The sequence below is a fragment of the Carassius carassius genome, chromosome 9, assembly GCF_963082965.1.
Source record: "Carassius carassius chromosome 9, fCarCar2.1, whole genome shotgun sequence".
Lineage (NCBI taxonomy): Eukaryota > Metazoa > Chordata > Actinopteri > Cypriniformes > Cyprinidae > Carassius > Carassius carassius.
This window is the reverse complement of record NC_081763.1, coordinates 5437058-5452856: the sequence shown is the minus strand read 5'-3', so window position 1 is coordinate 5452856 and position 15799 is coordinate 5437058. Positions and strand designations below refer to the sequence as shown.

General features: G+C 36.6%; 3 protein-coding genes across 5 annotated transcripts in view; 1 reads left to right on the top strand and 2 right to left on the bottom strand.

Moving 5' to 3' along the window:
• Positions 1 to 117: 117 nt before the first annotated feature.
• LOC132148488 (5-hydroxytryptamine receptor 3A-like) lies at positions 118 to 5395 on the bottom strand. The gene is made up of 9 exons (XM_059557180.1): positions 4620 to 5395; positions 3805 to 3956; positions 3664 to 3708; positions 3160 to 3266; positions 2598 to 2767; positions 2124 to 2242; positions 1582 to 1792; positions 1122 to 1289; positions 118 to 420 (listed from the first exon to the last, which is right to left on the bottom strand). The coding sequence occupies exons 1-9, from the start codon at positions 4672 to 4674 to the stop codon at positions 122 to 124; spliced, it is 1326 nt and encodes a 441-aa protein (XP_059413163.1). The 5' UTR covers positions 4675 to 5395; the 3' UTR covers positions 118 to 121.
• Positions 5396 to 9072: 3677 nt separating this feature from the next.
• On the top strand, positions 9073 to 11679 carry LOC132148785 (serine/threonine-protein kinase 19-like). Of its 3 annotated transcripts, none has more exons than XM_059557494.1 (6): positions 9073 to 9390; positions 9744 to 9880; positions 9981 to 10216; positions 10283 to 10380; positions 10454 to 10601; positions 10692 to 11679. In XM_059557494.1, exons 1-6 carry the CDS (start codon positions 9312 to 9314, stop codon positions 10732 to 10734), a joined length of 741 nt encoding a protein of 246 aa, XP_059413477.1. In that variant the 5' UTR covers positions 9073 to 9311; the 3' UTR covers positions 10735 to 11679. The 3 variants fall into 3 exon arrangements, with proteins under 3 accessions (XP_059413477.1, XP_059413476.1, XP_059413475.1); XM_059557493.1 differs by having other exon boundaries at positions 9735 to 9880; XM_059557492.1 differs by having other exon boundaries at positions 9732 to 9880.
• Positions 11680 to 12530: 851 nt separating this feature from the next.
• The window catches only part of LOC132148786 (ras-related C3 botulinum toxin substrate 1-like), a 3400-nt gene continuing 131 nt past the window's right edge, over positions 12531 to 15799 (bottom strand). The window contains exons 1-6 of the mRNA XM_059557496.1: positions 15671 to 15799; positions 13984 to 14055; positions 13689 to 13806; positions 13209 to 13271; positions 12901 to 13060; positions 12531 to 12749 (exon numbers count right to left, since the gene is read on the bottom strand). The exon at positions 15671 to 15799 is cut by the window's right edge and continues 131 nt beyond it. Coding sequence (XP_059413479.1) covers positions 12619 to 12749; positions 12901 to 13060; positions 13209 to 13271; positions 13689 to 13806; positions 13984 to 14055; positions 15671 to 15705 — 579 coding nt within the window. The 5' untranslated portion in view covers positions 15706 to 15799 and the 3' untranslated portion in view covers positions 12531 to 12618. The remainder of the gene's footprint in view (positions 12750 to 12900; positions 13061 to 13208; positions 13272 to 13688; positions 13807 to 13983; positions 14056 to 15670) is intronic.

Genomic DNA, 15799 nt, shown 5'->3' with positions numbered 1-15799 from the left:
TCATTACCAAGATTTTGTTGATATTCTAATAAATATATGTATGTGAACTGTACTTTATTCAGTCATTACATTGTACAGTGAGACACTGAGAGGTCCTATTGAAACTATGAAGTGAAAGTGACTATGGTTCAGTGTATGAGTAGTCAAAGTTGTCATTATTGTGGTGAGACTCATCCCAGAAATCTAGATTATTAACCTTACAAATGTCTGTTCTGGTGATAACAACAAGAATTATGACATAAATTATGTAGATCATCATAAAAAAGCCAAAGCAGAACTTGTCTAGGAGGTAAGCTAATGCCACTTTACTCTGTGCCTCCTTTTCTCCTTTATCCATGTTCTCCAAAAAGTTCACTATTTCCTGGAGCGAGGCCATCTCTGAAGCCAGATTACCAGACTGGGTTGCAATCACACCTTTATCTGGTGACGAAGACCAAATTATTTATGTTATTGCAATGCAGTTCTAATTAAAGGTGAAGTGTGTCATTTGTGCACCACTACCATCACAAAATTAAATCATGAGTGCTGAATTCACTAAACAGCACTTGTAGTTTTTCAGTGCAAAAAACCTATAAATTAATCACCAGCCAGTGCCAATTTAACCATGCATTTTTTTAAATAAGGTCATTATTTTAAGCAGAAATACACTTCCATTATATAAACCCTCAGAGAATACCAGTTGTGTTTGTGGATATCAGTAATATTGGCATTAGATCATAGTTTGGTATGATTTCAAAGTCCCATTTAAGAGCATTCTGCAACAGCTGGACCTGCTTAAAAAGGCCTTTTTGTGTCATTTGAGCTGAAAAAGCAATTTATGATATAAGATGCTATTGCTGCAGGTTTTAATCCTGATTTTAAGTATTTTACTGAAACAATTTTGTCAATCATATAAATTTGTGTCAATTCCGCATTTTAAGTAGATAGATGGTTGGCTTATTATGGGTTAAGCCCTGGCCTACATTTTTAACAGAAGTAAAATGGCATTACATGGGAACTATAGGCCAAGATATGATAGTATATTACTGTAAAAAAAAAAAAATACACATTCACACTCTTTTGTTTGTTTCGTAGCTTGAAGCAGAGACATATTGACCTTTGTGCTTCCAGTCATCCCTCACCTTTCTCCTGATCCAGGCTGTCATGTTGTGTTTCGGTGCTGTTTGATGGATGAACCTTTGCAGATCTTCTGCACAGTAAGAAGCTGTTATCTATAGACAGACGTGTTAGCACTATGGAAGCCAGCGTACTCATGACCAAACACACCAGACAGAAGCAGAAGTGGTAATCTTTAGAGGAGAAAACAGAGAAAATGCCATCTACTTGTTGATGTGATATAGTGCTTTTGACTAATTATTTTGTATCTTTTAAACTATGCTGTTAGAGAATATAATGTAGACATTTTAAACACATTTATCATAAATACAGTGCTAAAGCTTATGCAAAGAAAATATAATTCCTCATGAATTATCGTTTAAATTAAAATTACTTTACATCGACATTGTAAAAATCTACGTACCATCATAAATCTGTAGCATTTGGTTTAAAATGGAGCAGATTTTCTTGTGTAATTTCACTTACGTAGGAGGGGGCTACACTCGCCACTGCTAGGCAAGTGATCACTGAGGATGAGAAGGAACATGGTGAAGCTCAGGACCAAGGTGACCTTAAAAGAGTTGCGTTCTCCCCCTTCAAATGGCAGAGCAAAGCTCACCAGGTCAGTCAGCAGTACCAGTCCACTGGGCAGGATCAGGGTTACAACAGCACTGAAGGGGTTAATCAACAGAGCCACCTGTTCAAAGATCAAAAGCAATTCATTAACAAGCGATTATTTCATGTCCTCAATTCACAAGTTATACCATATGACGAAATATTAAAATGACTGTCCGTCGCAGATTTTTCATCCTAGTTCCAGACTTCATGTAAACAGTCAGAGAAGGAGATTGCTGCATGTCTCAGAATTCAGTCTTTTGGAAGTGTTTATATGGTGCTCATGGTGTATTTATTTCTGAGAACTGCATATGGTTGTATAATGGACCATTTCTGCCTTGAGGGCTACAGGTAACATGTTCTCTAAACTCAAAACTGTTGATCAGAGGTTTAGAATGGGATCACTTCATTACTTGGAGATAAACACGATTTGATGAATCCACAGTTTTGATCACGTGTGTAGTCTGCCACTCTCCTCGACTGCCGCCAATCAAAGACACATTATCAGCGATCTGGAGAGTGAGCGTGCAAGCTGGAGCAAACAAACAAGAGAACAAATTCAAGTTATCCTAATTCATACCACGGGGCTGTTGGATGCTTGAACCTGATTGGCTGACAGATGTGCTAAGGTGTGCAATTATTTAAAGGATAACGCTAAATAGTTGCTGTAATTCCACTTTAATCAGGCCATGTCATTCTTTTCAGTGCAAACACATATCCTTTCCAATTAAAATAGGCTATTATAGACCATATTAACAAAAGTCTATTTGCTTGGTTCAAACCATGGAAAGCAGGCACTACGAGTAATCATGTCTTCATAATATAATTAGGAATATTCATCAGTTTAAAAACAAATGGTCATAATCTGTTTAACATTTCAATCTTACCTTTCTGGCTCCACCCATTGATGGCCACAGGGCACGACCCTTTCACAAAGGGGTAGTTGAAGAGGTTTATCTCACAGCTCACCGTCGTGAACAAAACAACTGAATGGAGCACAGTTCCATCCCGCCGCACCTGCACATCGTTAGCGTACGGCTCCATGCTCGTTTCTATTCTGAGTGCAAACAGATTAAGACATTTTAGCAACGTCACAGATTATGTGTATCAACTATCTGCCTTGATATAAAAATATCTATCACTTCACTCTAAAAAATGCTGGGGTAAATACAACCCAGCGCTGCTATAATATGGACAAACCCAGCAATTGGGTTGTTTTGACCCAGCAGTTTGGTTACTCCCCAGAGGGTTGGGTTAAACATTTAACCCAGTTTTTGGTTGAAAACAACCCAATCGCTTTGTTTGTCCATATTTAACCCAGCATATTTTAGAGTTTTGATATTTTCCCCAATGTTTTATTCTATATCCCAATGTTTTATATCTATATCTATTTTATATCTATATTGTGACCAGTATATGTCGTACATCAGCATCAGTTTTGATACTCACGCGTTGTCCAAAACTATCCGAGGAATCCAGATTTTATCACCTGGCAAAACAATTGCTGGATATTTCGATTTCTCTTGCATCCATCCAAGATCAGGATCGTTCCACAGCTGTGCGGACAAATTATTATCAGTCTAAGAAATGCATTCTTTACATTACATTTTTTTGTGATTATAAGAATACATTTAGAATTTAGTCAATGTTTTAGTGAAAGAAACAGCTTCTTGTTTTGTTTTACAATATAACTTTTATATAGTTGTTTGGAATACTTGATTCTGATTGGTACTGCATGTACTGTTACATAATTATTGATCAATGTTTATTAAAAATAAATTATTGACCAATTGAACATACTGTAGCTACAAGTATGCTATCAAAATAACAAATATCACAATCACAGTAATTTTACACTAGAGTTTACACTATAGAATATGTAATAGTATTCAGTTAACTGAACCAGAGACGGTGACACTTGATAACTGTATTTCATTCAGGAACTGAACTCACCATGTTTACCTTGATACGGCTGGTCATTTTCATGTCCTTTGTATCCTAAAACATGGTTAAAATATTATTATGTACAGATTTTATACATACATATGTATTTTTCTAACAGAAGATGATCAACAAGACGAAAGTGGCACTTACGAAAGACAGTGTCTCATACAGTACTGAAGTGATGTTCACTATGATGGTACAGTTATCACTCTGTGGCGCACTAAACAGTTCTTTCTGAACCCGAGAATTTGCCAGACAGCGACGATCACAGGGAGTCTCAGTGAAATTAGCAGCTACAAATGCTATAGGACAAGATAAATGTTTATGTTCATGCACTTGGCAGATGCTTTCATTTAAAGTAACTTCAAGGTCTAAATTTATATTTCAGCAGTTTCTTGCTTTCCCTGGGAATTGAACCCATGACCTTGCCATTGCTAGCACCATGATCTACTGATCTACAGGAAAATGTCAGTAAACTACATGAAAAAGTCAGTCGAAAAGATGACATTGTAAGAGAGGGAGTTCACTAACTTGAACATGCAAATAAAACTGAAAGTTGCTAGTAAATTTCACAAACAAAGAAATGCCAAGTAACACACTGATATGTGAAATTTTAAAGCACAAAAAAATGAAAGGGTATTTTCTTATTTTATTTACAACTTAAAAAATTGACACTGAGCATGTTACTATAACTCCCTTTTACAGGCGCTCATGCTGGAGAACATTATTATCAGGTTTAAATCATTTCAGGGGGACATGCAAACTAAAACATTCTCAAATTCTAGTCAAATCTTACGCTGATTATACAATTTTGATTATAAAAATATTGCATTTTCACCTGTATTAATCTATAAAAAGCACGCTCATCCTTTTAGGAAGGCTTGTTTATCTGCATGTAAATTATAATTATATCAACACAGTATTTATGTATGAGAAAGTTTACTACAACTGGAGAAATAATTTACCAAGAAGAGATGAACAGAGGAGGAGCAACAATGAAATCCTGGGTTGAAGAACCATTTCAGCTCCTACAAAAACATGAAAAATAAGCAGTTCTAAGTTCTTTTATCAATATATCTGTTTTAAGCATGTAAAACTGATAAACATTTACCTTTGTTAGAAAACTCCCAGGTCAGATTCCACAATGTTCAGCTGTGACTTCGTTATAGTTTTTGAGCGAAACAAGAATCATTAGTCTCCTTTAAAGGGTCACAGCTCTTTGAAAACCACATCAATGTTGTTACACAAGACAAACACAATAGACCCAGCTCATATCTGAACCAACTATGTCTATTAAATCTAATCCTATATTTTGTGTAAGCTTGTCTTGTTACTAGATCTACAGATGATGAGATTTTGTGAGATCTCAGCATTCAGTTTATTGTTAAACATCACAAAAGAGCACTTATTACCTGTGGGGACAATCAAACAGGGCACAGGAGGCCATACATGAGAACAATCACTGCACGTTCGCAAACACTTCCACTAGGTTTTTAATTATGTTTGATTAAATATTGTTTTCATTCCAGCCTGACATTTTCATTATATTTGTGATGAATTAGAGTTTCACTAATTACAAATAATAAACCAACAGTAGTTTTCCTCCAGGTCTCAGGTTTCCCCTACAATCCAAAAACATGTAGGACAGGTGAAGTGGAGTTCATAGGAGAGTGTGTTTGTGTGTAAGTCAAGTCAAGCCACCTTTATTTATAACAATACACATTGTGACAAAGCAACTGAACAGCATTAAATAGGAAAATAGTGTTAATAATGCAAAAAGTCTTTAAATAGTATCTGTGCAAAAAGTTGACGAAATCGCTGGAAATGGAGTGTCACCAACTAAGCAAGCAAGATCTTTACTTAAGATCTTTTGTTCAGCTGATTGAGTTTTTATGGTTAAAAAAACTTAGAAAATTATGCAATTTCAACTTTTAATCTTATTTTGACTTGGCTTAATAAAATACATTCAGTTGACTAAAAATGTGTTTTTAAACAGCATCACAAGGTTAAAAAAACCTACTACTGTACATGCTTGATATTTTGGTCCAGGTTTTATTTCAAACCAGCAGCAACACACTGGTAACTTTAGCCATACTCATTCTTAAAAAAGTAATTAAATGAGTAGGCAGAAGAAGAAAAAAACATTCAAAATGCTATCTCATTCAACCGGTCCTAAATACTTTAAATGATCTATGTTTAACATTTTAAATTGTTAACACAAAACGAGCAATATAAGTGCAAGTTAAAGGAGAACGTTGACTTTTTGGGGCTTTAGCTTATTCACCGTATCCACCACAGTTAGGGTGAGGCTCCTTTGTCTGTTCGGTGTTGGCGTGCTTCATTGCACATGAGCCAATTTCATGGTGGTTCATGGCATGCTCCAACCTCCAACCCAACTTGTATGCTTGTTAACTTGCATTTACAAATTGAATTTACAATTAATTCTAGGTTGGTCTAACGATTGTTGTACCAACGTCTTTTCACTAGTGATGCCAACATTTTTGCATTTAATTGTCCAGTTAACTAAAATATAATCATTAGTCTAACTTTTTGTGAGTTGAATTTTTTACAGTGTAGGGAGCCAGTGCAGTGTTGACAGGACCGGGCTAATATGGTCATACTTCCTGGTTCTAGTAAGAACTCTTGCTGCTGAATTTTGGACTAGCTGTAGTTTGTTTACTAAGCGTGCAGAACAACCACCCAATAAAGCATTACAATAATCTAACCTTGAGGTCATAAATGCATGGATTAACATTTCTGCATTTGACACTGAGAGCAAAAGTCGTAATTTATAAATATATATTTTTAGATGACAAAATGCAGTTTTACAAATACTAGAAACGTAGCTTTCCAAGGAAAGTTTGCTTTAAAATAGCATCACTAACTGATGCCGAATAATTGACAGAGCAACCATCAAGTCTTAGACAGTGTTCTTGGTTATTACAAGCAGAGTTTTTAGGTCCTATAATTAACACCTTTGTTTTTTCAGAATTTAGCAGTAAGAAATTACTCCTCATCCAGGTTTTTAAATCGACTATGCAATCCGTTAATTTTTCAAATTGGTGTGTTTCACCGGGCTGCGAAGGAATATAGAGCTGAGTATCATCTGCATAACAGTGAAAGCTAACACCATGTTTCCTGATGTTATCTCCCAAGGGTAACATATTAAGCGTGAAGAGTAGCGGCCCTAGTACTGAGCCTTGAGGTACTCCATACTGCACTTGTGATCGATATGATACATCTTCATTCACTGCTACGAACTGATGGCGGTCATATAAGTACGATTTAAACCATGCTAATGCACTTCCATTAATGCCAACAAAGTTTTCTAATCTATTCAAGATAATTTTGTGGTCAATTGTGTCAAACGCAGCACTAAGATCCAGTAAAACTAATAGAGAGATACACCCACGATCAGATGATAAGAGCAGATCATTTGTAACTCTAAGGAGAGCAGTCTCAGTAATATGATACGGTATAAATCCTGACTGGAAATCCTCACATATACCATTTTTCTCTAAGAAGGAATATAATTGTGTGGATACCACCTTTTCTAGTATCTTGGACAGAAAAGGGAGATTCGAGATTGGTCTATAATTAACTACTTCTTTGGGGTCAAGTTGTGTTTGTTTGATGAGAGGCTTAATAACAGCCAGTTTGAAGGTTTTGAGGACATATGCTAATGACAATGAGGAATTAATAATAGTCAGAAGAGGATCTATGACTTCTGGAAGCACCTCTTTTAGGAGCTTAGATGGTATAGGGTCTAACATACATGTTGTTGGTTTAGATGATTTAACAAGTTTATACAATTCTTCCTCTCCTATAGTAGAGAATGAGTGGAACTGTTCCTCAGGGGGTCTATAGTGCACTGTCTGATGTGATACTGTAGCTGACGGCTGAATGGTTGCAATTTTATCTCTAATAGTATCGATTTTAGGAGTAAAGTAGTTCATAAAGTCATTACTGCTGTGGTGTTGGGAAATGTCAACACTTGTTGAGGCTTTATTTTTCATTAATTTAGCCACTGTATTGAATAAATACCTGGGGTTATGTTTGTTTTCTTCTAAAAGAGAAGAGAAGTAATCAGATCTAGCAGTTTTTATTGCTTTTCTGTAGGATAGGTTACTTTCCCACCTTAAGCGTAAAGGAGCAACTGTATCTACAATGCTAGAAAAGAGAGAGTCCATAGTTTCTGTTACATCATCAAGTTGTTCTGAGCTATTGGATGTGCTAAGGAATTTAGATAAATCAGGAAGTTTACTTACAAAGCATTATTTTGTGGTAGAAGTGATGGTTCTACCATACTTGTAACAAGAAGTAGAATTTAAAGTTTTAGCTAAACGAAGTATGTACGTGTGTTAGCCCTATCCATCTATACTGGGTGTTTCCTGTGGCTAGACCATGAGTCTCTAAGTGGGTGAATCTTTGTGAAACAGTGTGGATGATATTTATATTGTTTTATTTATAAATATACCCATGTGAGTTTTTGAATGAATCCCAATTAGAGGGCCAATATCAAAAACTAAAAAGATATATTTATACTAAATATAAATAAAATGGAACACTTCCTAACTGGTATAAGTGTCAGAAACATTCTAACACACACAAAAAAGTGATTGAAGTTGAAGTGATTGACAGCTTCAGTGATTATAAAGGGTGCTGATCTTTCTATATATCCTAATCACAATTTGAATAAACATTTTGTTTTTCATGCTGTTAAGAGAATCAAAGACCAATAATCTCTCCCAGTATTGAGCTGACTGACAGTGACATCTGTAATGGAGGGAAAAGGTACATTTAATGTTTATTGGGCTACTTTTCTCTTAATATTTTTAAAGCAATGATTACTTAACTGATAAATATCTAAAGGGTGCATGCTAATCTTTTATTGTACTGTTTAGAATTATAAGTAGCATTACCAATTAACTTTTTTCATATTTTCAAATAGTTAAATAAAATAATTAAAATGAGTCTGTTCCAATAGTTTTATTGAAATTAATGCTGAGCACAACACTACAGTATCGTATGGCGGGTCGTTCCTGCAGGTGTTGTTTATTATGGTACTATGTTGATAGTTTGTTTTTGAACCTTTGAATGTAGACTCATGCAATTTCAACCCCAATTCCAGAAAAGTTTAGACGTTTTGTGCAATCCCATAAAATCAAGAATATAAGTATTTCCAAAGTTTTCACTGGCCAACTTTAAGTAAGACTTTGTAGAAGATGCCAAGCTATATCCCACTGAGATGTTTAAGAGTAGAATTATACTCACACTTGACCAAATGAAACAATTATATAGTAGTGCATCATCTGCAGTTTTTGGGAACAACACATGCACTTCCTCTCCTTGAGCGCGTGCGTGTTGTTTTAATAGAGTCCGCCAGAGAGCTCCCGATGTGTTTAATTCATCCAGAAAGCAACGAAGAAGACTCACAGTCAGCTGTTGTGTCATCGAACAGAGGAGTGGACATTCAAGAGTTAACAAAGTAGAATTTATGGAAAATATAACTTGTTGAAAATAAAAACCGTGTTCTTTTGTAACTTCAGCAGTAGAAATGTTAAATAAATTTTTTGCGCTATTCTCTGCTAGCATACAAGCTATCTACACGAGGAAGTACAGTTAAATGAAGTATTGTCCGTGCATTAAAGAAAGAAATGAGCAGGAAAAGAGCCCTGATCGCAGACACGTTCTGTTTAACAAAGAGACGCAGATGTGCAGCTGACAGTGAAACGGGTAAGAGTCACGATGTCATATCTATGGTTTACCTTCATGGTTTCGTTTAAAACATTGTAATAACATTTGCTTTTAAAACCCAAGTATGAAACTGATACATCATGACGTTTTCAAATTTTATAAAAACGTAGCAGACGTAATGTTTCAAAAGACCTGCTTAAAATAATACTCAATATATAGATATGAAATGTCATTATGTCCGTAATGATCATTTTAATGGCTATAAGTATGTAAATATATTACTATACTAATGTTACTGCTATAGGCTTTAAATACACCATTATACAGTATGTAACTGCTTGAATCTGTTTCTATAAGCATGCTGTATGCTGTTTGTTCAGCAGATGGAGCAGCTGATGTCAGGTCAAGCTTGCAGTATCTCATGACACTGTTTTCACGAAAGCTCTTCAATGATAGCCTTCCACCAGTGGTCTTAAAACATCAGCTGTACAGTTTACACAATGACAAAACCTTAGTGGACAAGCAGGTGGTAAGATCAGTTTGCATTGCCTGTATGTAAGTGTGTAGATTACTTTATTATAATCTTCTTAACACATTCAGAAGCTCTGGTCTTCTCTTTTCCTCATCAGAATGAGTTGAGGGAAAATGGCGAGCTGTTGATGTTCCAGCTGGGGTTTGACTCTGAGGCCTTCGCTTTGGTGTTTGCTGAAGATTACAGAACAAAAGTCCTGCTGGGGGAAGCTGGCAGGGAAACATGGGGAACTGTAGAGAAATTTCTGGCCAAACTAATACCCGGCTGCTCCGATTTGAGTTTCAACAAGGAAAAAATGCTTAATGAGTTCCTCTTCACAGACCGAGAGATAACGTAAGGACGAGGACACAAATATTGCTATGTTCTTGGTTGTCTCTTGTACTTATTTCGGCCTTGCAGGCAGCTGGTGAAATCAGGCGTCCTCACGGTGAGGGATGCGGGCAGCTGGTGGCTTTCAATCCCCAACTCTGGCAAATTCATTAAGTACTTCATTAAGGGTAGGGGTTTAACAAGAGACACACGTGCAATGCATTTCCACTTCCTGCTGTTGAATATCTTTTTTCCTAACAGGACGCAAAGCTGTTCTTGGCATGGTTAAGAAATCCAGATATGGTGAAATCCTCAGGACTGAATTGGAGGGACGCCGCACAACTTCACAGGTCCAATTCCAGATGAAGTATCACGTTCATGATATAATGGGAGCCGAGTTAGTGGAGTGGTAAGACTGCTGAATCACTGAATACAGTTGAGTTGTAATGGCGAGGACAAGGTCCGATGTCTAAAATGTGATGTTTTTGTCCATTTGTAGCATACAGACAACATCAGGGACATTATTACGATACGTGGACTGAAACGAAGAGCTCAACTCTCTTGACTTGAAGTGAACTTTGTAATGTATTGATTGCCATATTATTTTGGTTACAAACAGCAGAATCAACTGTGCACAGTATATATAATAAAATTTTGCCAAACTTCTCAGTGTCAAATGGACGTTTTCTCACCGTCTTTGTTGGCACCACTCAGAATCACCACTAGTTAAGGTTTTGAGATGTGTTCTTATGTTGCTGCCAGTTAAATGGCATTTACAGCTTAAGATAATTGTGTCTAGAACGGAGTTCATATTACCACGGCCCTTCAGAAGTCCTACACCAACTGCTGAAGGCCAAAATCTGAACTACACAAGGTTTCCAACTGAAACAACACACAACTTTGTAGGGTTTTATCTGAGTTTATGGTTCTGTAAAACAAGTGACATAATCAATACCCCTAAAAACAGGGTTAAAATCTGGCTATAACTCTGCAGATAGAAATCGCTCGATAGGGTGATCAAAAATGATGCACATTCTGTATCTGTGCCTCAGGACAGTTCAAGTGTGTATGTAAAAGTGTTAAAAGTCAGAATACCTTATACATGATGTGCTGTTCAATCAACAAGACAAGCAATCGATTTCAGAATATAAACACATTTGACAGTTACAAGTTATTAGTACAGAAAGAAGTCAAATGTAAGTGGAATAAACTGCATCAAGAGAAAACTAACTTCACATGAACCAATTCCTGTAGTGTACGCTTTGACAGTAGTCTTTCTTTTTGTAACATTAGCAAATATAAAAAGTGTCATAAAGAAGAACGTTTCTAAAAGTGTCTTAACCAAAAATATAGATATGGCTGTTTTTACTATAAATGCCAAAAAGCATCGAGGTGTTCATATACCGCTAAATTAAGATTTACACTAATTGTCCCATGTGATCCATTGGATATTTTAAGAAGCCATTATTGAGTGCTGATATTTGGGGGCTAAAACTAGTTCAGCCCATTCTGAAACCAACAAAACATTTCCTGGCCATGTTTCACCTCAAAACAAAGATGGAAATTATACTTCGATTACACAAAAATAAAGCCTATTTTTAGGATCATGCATTATGATACAGAATATTATGACATTCAATTACAATAAAGCCCATTTTCTCAATCAAAGTTTTCATTATAGTCAAATTTTACAGTAAAATTCATACAGAAAAACTTAAAATTTAAAAAATGATATATATATTGCAATAAGGGACAACTAATTGTGCCTAAAGGTCCTAAAAACAGGCTTCATTTATTTAAAGTACAATTTAGGAGTGAAATGTGGCTAGGACATGTTTTTGTGTATAATTAAGTGTGGCCTTAAATCACAGAATAACCTCCCCGAAACAAATGGCAAATAGTGTGCACGCAAGAATATAAATCTGTTCTGTCCTCATCCTTCCATTATGAGAACCTCGTGTTTCAGAAACAGGTGCGAGGTAAGCGGACTTAACTTTATCGCTTTAAACTAAATGGGTTAAACCACCAGACATCGCATTTGCTTCACAGCAGCCAACAGCTAGCTCTGGTTTGCCAAATGGTTGCAGCCCTTTAGGGGGTAAAAAGCAACAAATGTGGTGGACACAGTACCGCCCCCATCTTAATTTAATGCTATTTGGCAGGATCTTCATTTCTTTCAAACAAAGACTGTAAACAAACCTTACGGGTCCTCAATGGAAGGAAGGAACCAACTTCAGGACATTGCTAACCATCTAAAATTTCATATCCCATTAGTCAAAGGCCGCAGGTCATCCAATGGTACGTGTCTGCGTGGGAGGTGGGTAGGGGATAGAGTTTTGTGAAGGTATAAAGTAGTACAGGTAATTACAATGGAAGACATTCTCATTTCCTTTAGAAATACACTTCTTTCCGATCTTTCCTCAGCTCTAGAGCAGCAGGCACTTCCTCCTGTTCTTCTTGACAGGAGGAGGGCAGAGCACTGCTCGGATGGCCTCGTCAAACACCGTCTTAAGACCACGCTGCGTGAGCGCGGAGCACTCCAGATACTTCACAGAGCCTGTCAAACAAAGACAAGCACAACCACTTTCAACATAACAAGCATGATGTATGAGAAAACACGGACTCTCCATTCAGAAAGCTTTTTTATGCCACAGTAATGCAGTCATTTATGAATGGACATGTTTTTAGATGTGCAGGACTCCACCTACCAATCTCTTTGGTCATGGCCAGGCCCTGAGGGAAGGTGATGGGAGTGAGCTTCTTCTCCTTCAGTTTCTCAATCGTGTCCTTATCGTCTCTCAGATCAAGCTTGGTTCCTACCAGGATGATTGGAGTGTTTGGACAGTGGTTCCTCACTTCTGGATACCACTGAACACACACAACACATTGCAAAATCATCAAAACAGGTGAGAAATGCAATGTCAGTCCTGCGTGCACTAATTATTTCAAGAAGTAAAGCCTCTGATAATATTTGCTAGCTTGGTTTTACCTTCTACTTTGAAGAAAAAGCACTTACCTTGGCACGAACGTTCTCAAAAGAGGCCGGACTCACAAGGGAGAAGCAGATGAGAAACACGTCCTATGGGACAAAAGCACTCATGATGCACCGATGGAGATTTACAGGTGCATTTCCACTATTTATAGCCAGCAATGTCTCAGACTGACAAGAAATACTGTTGTTTAAAATTGACAATGTGCATGAGAAAATATGTATTACATTACTAGTATAGGGGCTGAGTTACAAATAAACGATAGCAGAATTTCCCATTTTTTCCATTTCCCGTTTAACTGAGACTGTAATTTATTAAGAGGACAAGCAAGATTTATGTCCACTTTCATGGAAGGGGACAGTGTAAATACAAAGGTATTTTTCAGTCTTTTTACATTCATGCATACCGTAAATTCTTAAAAAAAAAAACACACCCACAGATTGGCACTAAAACCGAAACTCTTCATTATCTTCTAAAAAAGGCTGGCTGTGGGTCTGTGATCTTACCGTTTGAGGGTACGACAGGGGCCGAAGTCTGTCATAATCCTCCTGTCCTGCTGTATCCCACAGACCCAGATTCACTGGTTTCCCATCCACCATCACGTTTGCAGAGTAATTATCAAATCTGTCAGAGGAAAGGCAATGCAATTCTTCCAAATGTTAATCAGTGATGACCAGGTAAACCTGGATGTGAAATCATGCTGACTGTAAACAAATGCAGAACTCTCTGGAATACATGATTCTGGACGGCCGAAGCACAGCTCAGATATGTTGGATATTTCCAGACGTCGCTGGCACTCACACTGTGGGGATGTATTCTCCAGGGAAGGCATTGGTTGTGTAGCTGATCAGCAGGCATGTTTTACCCACAGCTCTGGAATGAAGAAGATAAACACCTCACAACAAGATCGTATCAGGAAGCAGAACTGCTGAAAAACTGGTCTGTCAGAAAAGCTCTCATATCCTCCTGAGAACCAGGAGAAAAAAAGCTTTCTGTATTGAGTTTTTTTTGTTTGTTTGTTTTTTCCCCATGTCATTACATTGTTTAGAACATAAGAAAAAAATATTATACAATTTATTTTTTATATCTTATTCATTTGTTAGTCCTCTGTAAAGGACACCAGGACTTAGTTCTTCTAAAGAAAACAATAATAAAATAAAATGACATGAATAGACATGTAAAAGCAAAAACAACAGGATTTATTTTCTTCTTTTAATCACCAATCAATTTTAAGGTTTCAGGATTTTTTTTTATACCAAACTCTGTATAAGGATGATTCTCAACTATGTTATAAAAAATTATAACAAAATGATCGGATATACCATTTTACTTTATGTAATGTGTGTAAAATTTCCATAAACTGGTTTCCCCATTAAACACAATGTTATCTATAATTTGCATATTAATGTGCTGTTGGGACAGCAATTTGAAAAAATAAGTGCAATAATGGGAGTAACAACTGGCCATATTTATATAATAATATCCAATATTACATAAGAATACTGATATATATATATATATATATATATATATATATATATATATATATATATATAATTTATTTTCCTATTCAATTGTTGCGTCTCCCATAATGTATAATAAACATGCCTTTAGTCCTGGTGTCCTCTACAGTGGCATAACAGGAAGTCATATTTTGGTTGTTAACATTTTCCTGAGATTTTGATTTATGACAAACATTATTATCATATTTCCATAAGGATGTACAGTTTGATGACTAAATGAATGTCAGCCATATTAAAAGAGCAAGCAGAGGGAGTGGTCATGGAGAAACTTAAAACTGTGACATGTGAGAGAAATATAATATCCTCTCCAGAGCTGGGTCTCAGGAGGATATGACTAGAACTTTAGGGCTGAGATTTCCAGAATGTGACGTATGATTTTGTGCGGTTCACTTCCTCTCACAACTGAAAGCAGTTTTGATTTCAATCAGCAGGTTCATAATAAGAGGTCTGTGGTACATCTGTGAACCTTTTTTCTGGGTAGACTGCTTAATAACAACAGCAAATAAAATGTCAAATAGATCAATAAAAACATGCAGTGATGTATATGAATCAAGTGCCAACCACAGATAATCAATATAGTATTTCATTTTCTTACAGGTTCAAGGCAGCACTTAAGACTTTGTGTAAACTTGGCAAGTCAATGAGAAACTTCTATGTAGGAGCTTCAGATCAGCCTTAAAAGTGCAATTATCAACTTGGCTAAACAACCTCAAAACAAAGAACTAAGATATGTGGAAACTAACACATGGATGAAGGATGTGTGTTTATAAGAGCCTGTCCTCTGTGATGATACTGTGGTACAGTCAGTGACTGGATCACAACACTGCACTTAAAGTTACTCCGAGAAGCTGCTAGATGCTGTCTAGACACGGCCAGCGCAACAAAGTGAACCCAGACATGTTTAGAGTGAGAGAATGTGAGTACAGACTCATCAGAGACCGTGAAGAGACAGTAAAGTGACTCACCCGTCCCCGACGACCACACACTTGATGGCCTGCATGACTTTAACTCGATGTTTACTCTCCCTCCGCGCGAAGTGTATCAAGATCAGTCGAATAAACGACGCCGTTTAATACAACACTTGTTCAGCTGCA

Excerpts from the sequence above, each read along its gene's own strand:
- LOC132148488 (XM_059557180.1), bottom strand. The coding sequence starts at position 4,674 with ATGGTTCTTCAACCCAGGATTTCATTGTTGCTCCTCCTCTGTTCATCT. Across the intron at positions 3,957-4,619 it reads CCTCTGTTCATCTCTTCTTG|CATTTGTAGCTGCTAATTTC; the intron begins GTAAATTATTTC and ends CTTGTCCTATAG. Across the intron at positions 3,709-3,804 it reads TGTATGAGACACTGTCTTTC|GATACAAAGGACATGAAAAT; the intron begins GTAAGTGCCACT and ends ACCATGTTTTAG.
- LOC132148785 (XM_059557492.1), top strand. The coding sequence starts at position 9,312 with ATGAGCAGGAAAAGAGCCCTGATCGCAGACACGTTCTGTTTAACAAAG. Across the intron at positions 10,217-10,282 it reads TTCACAGACCGAGAGATAAC|GCAGCTGGTGAAATCAGGCG; the intron begins GTAAGGACGAGG and ends TCGGCCTTGCAG. Across the intron at positions 10,602-10,691 it reads GGAGCCGAGTTAGTGGAGTG|CATACAGACAACATCAGGGA; the intron begins GTAAGACTGCTG and ends GTCCATTTGTAG.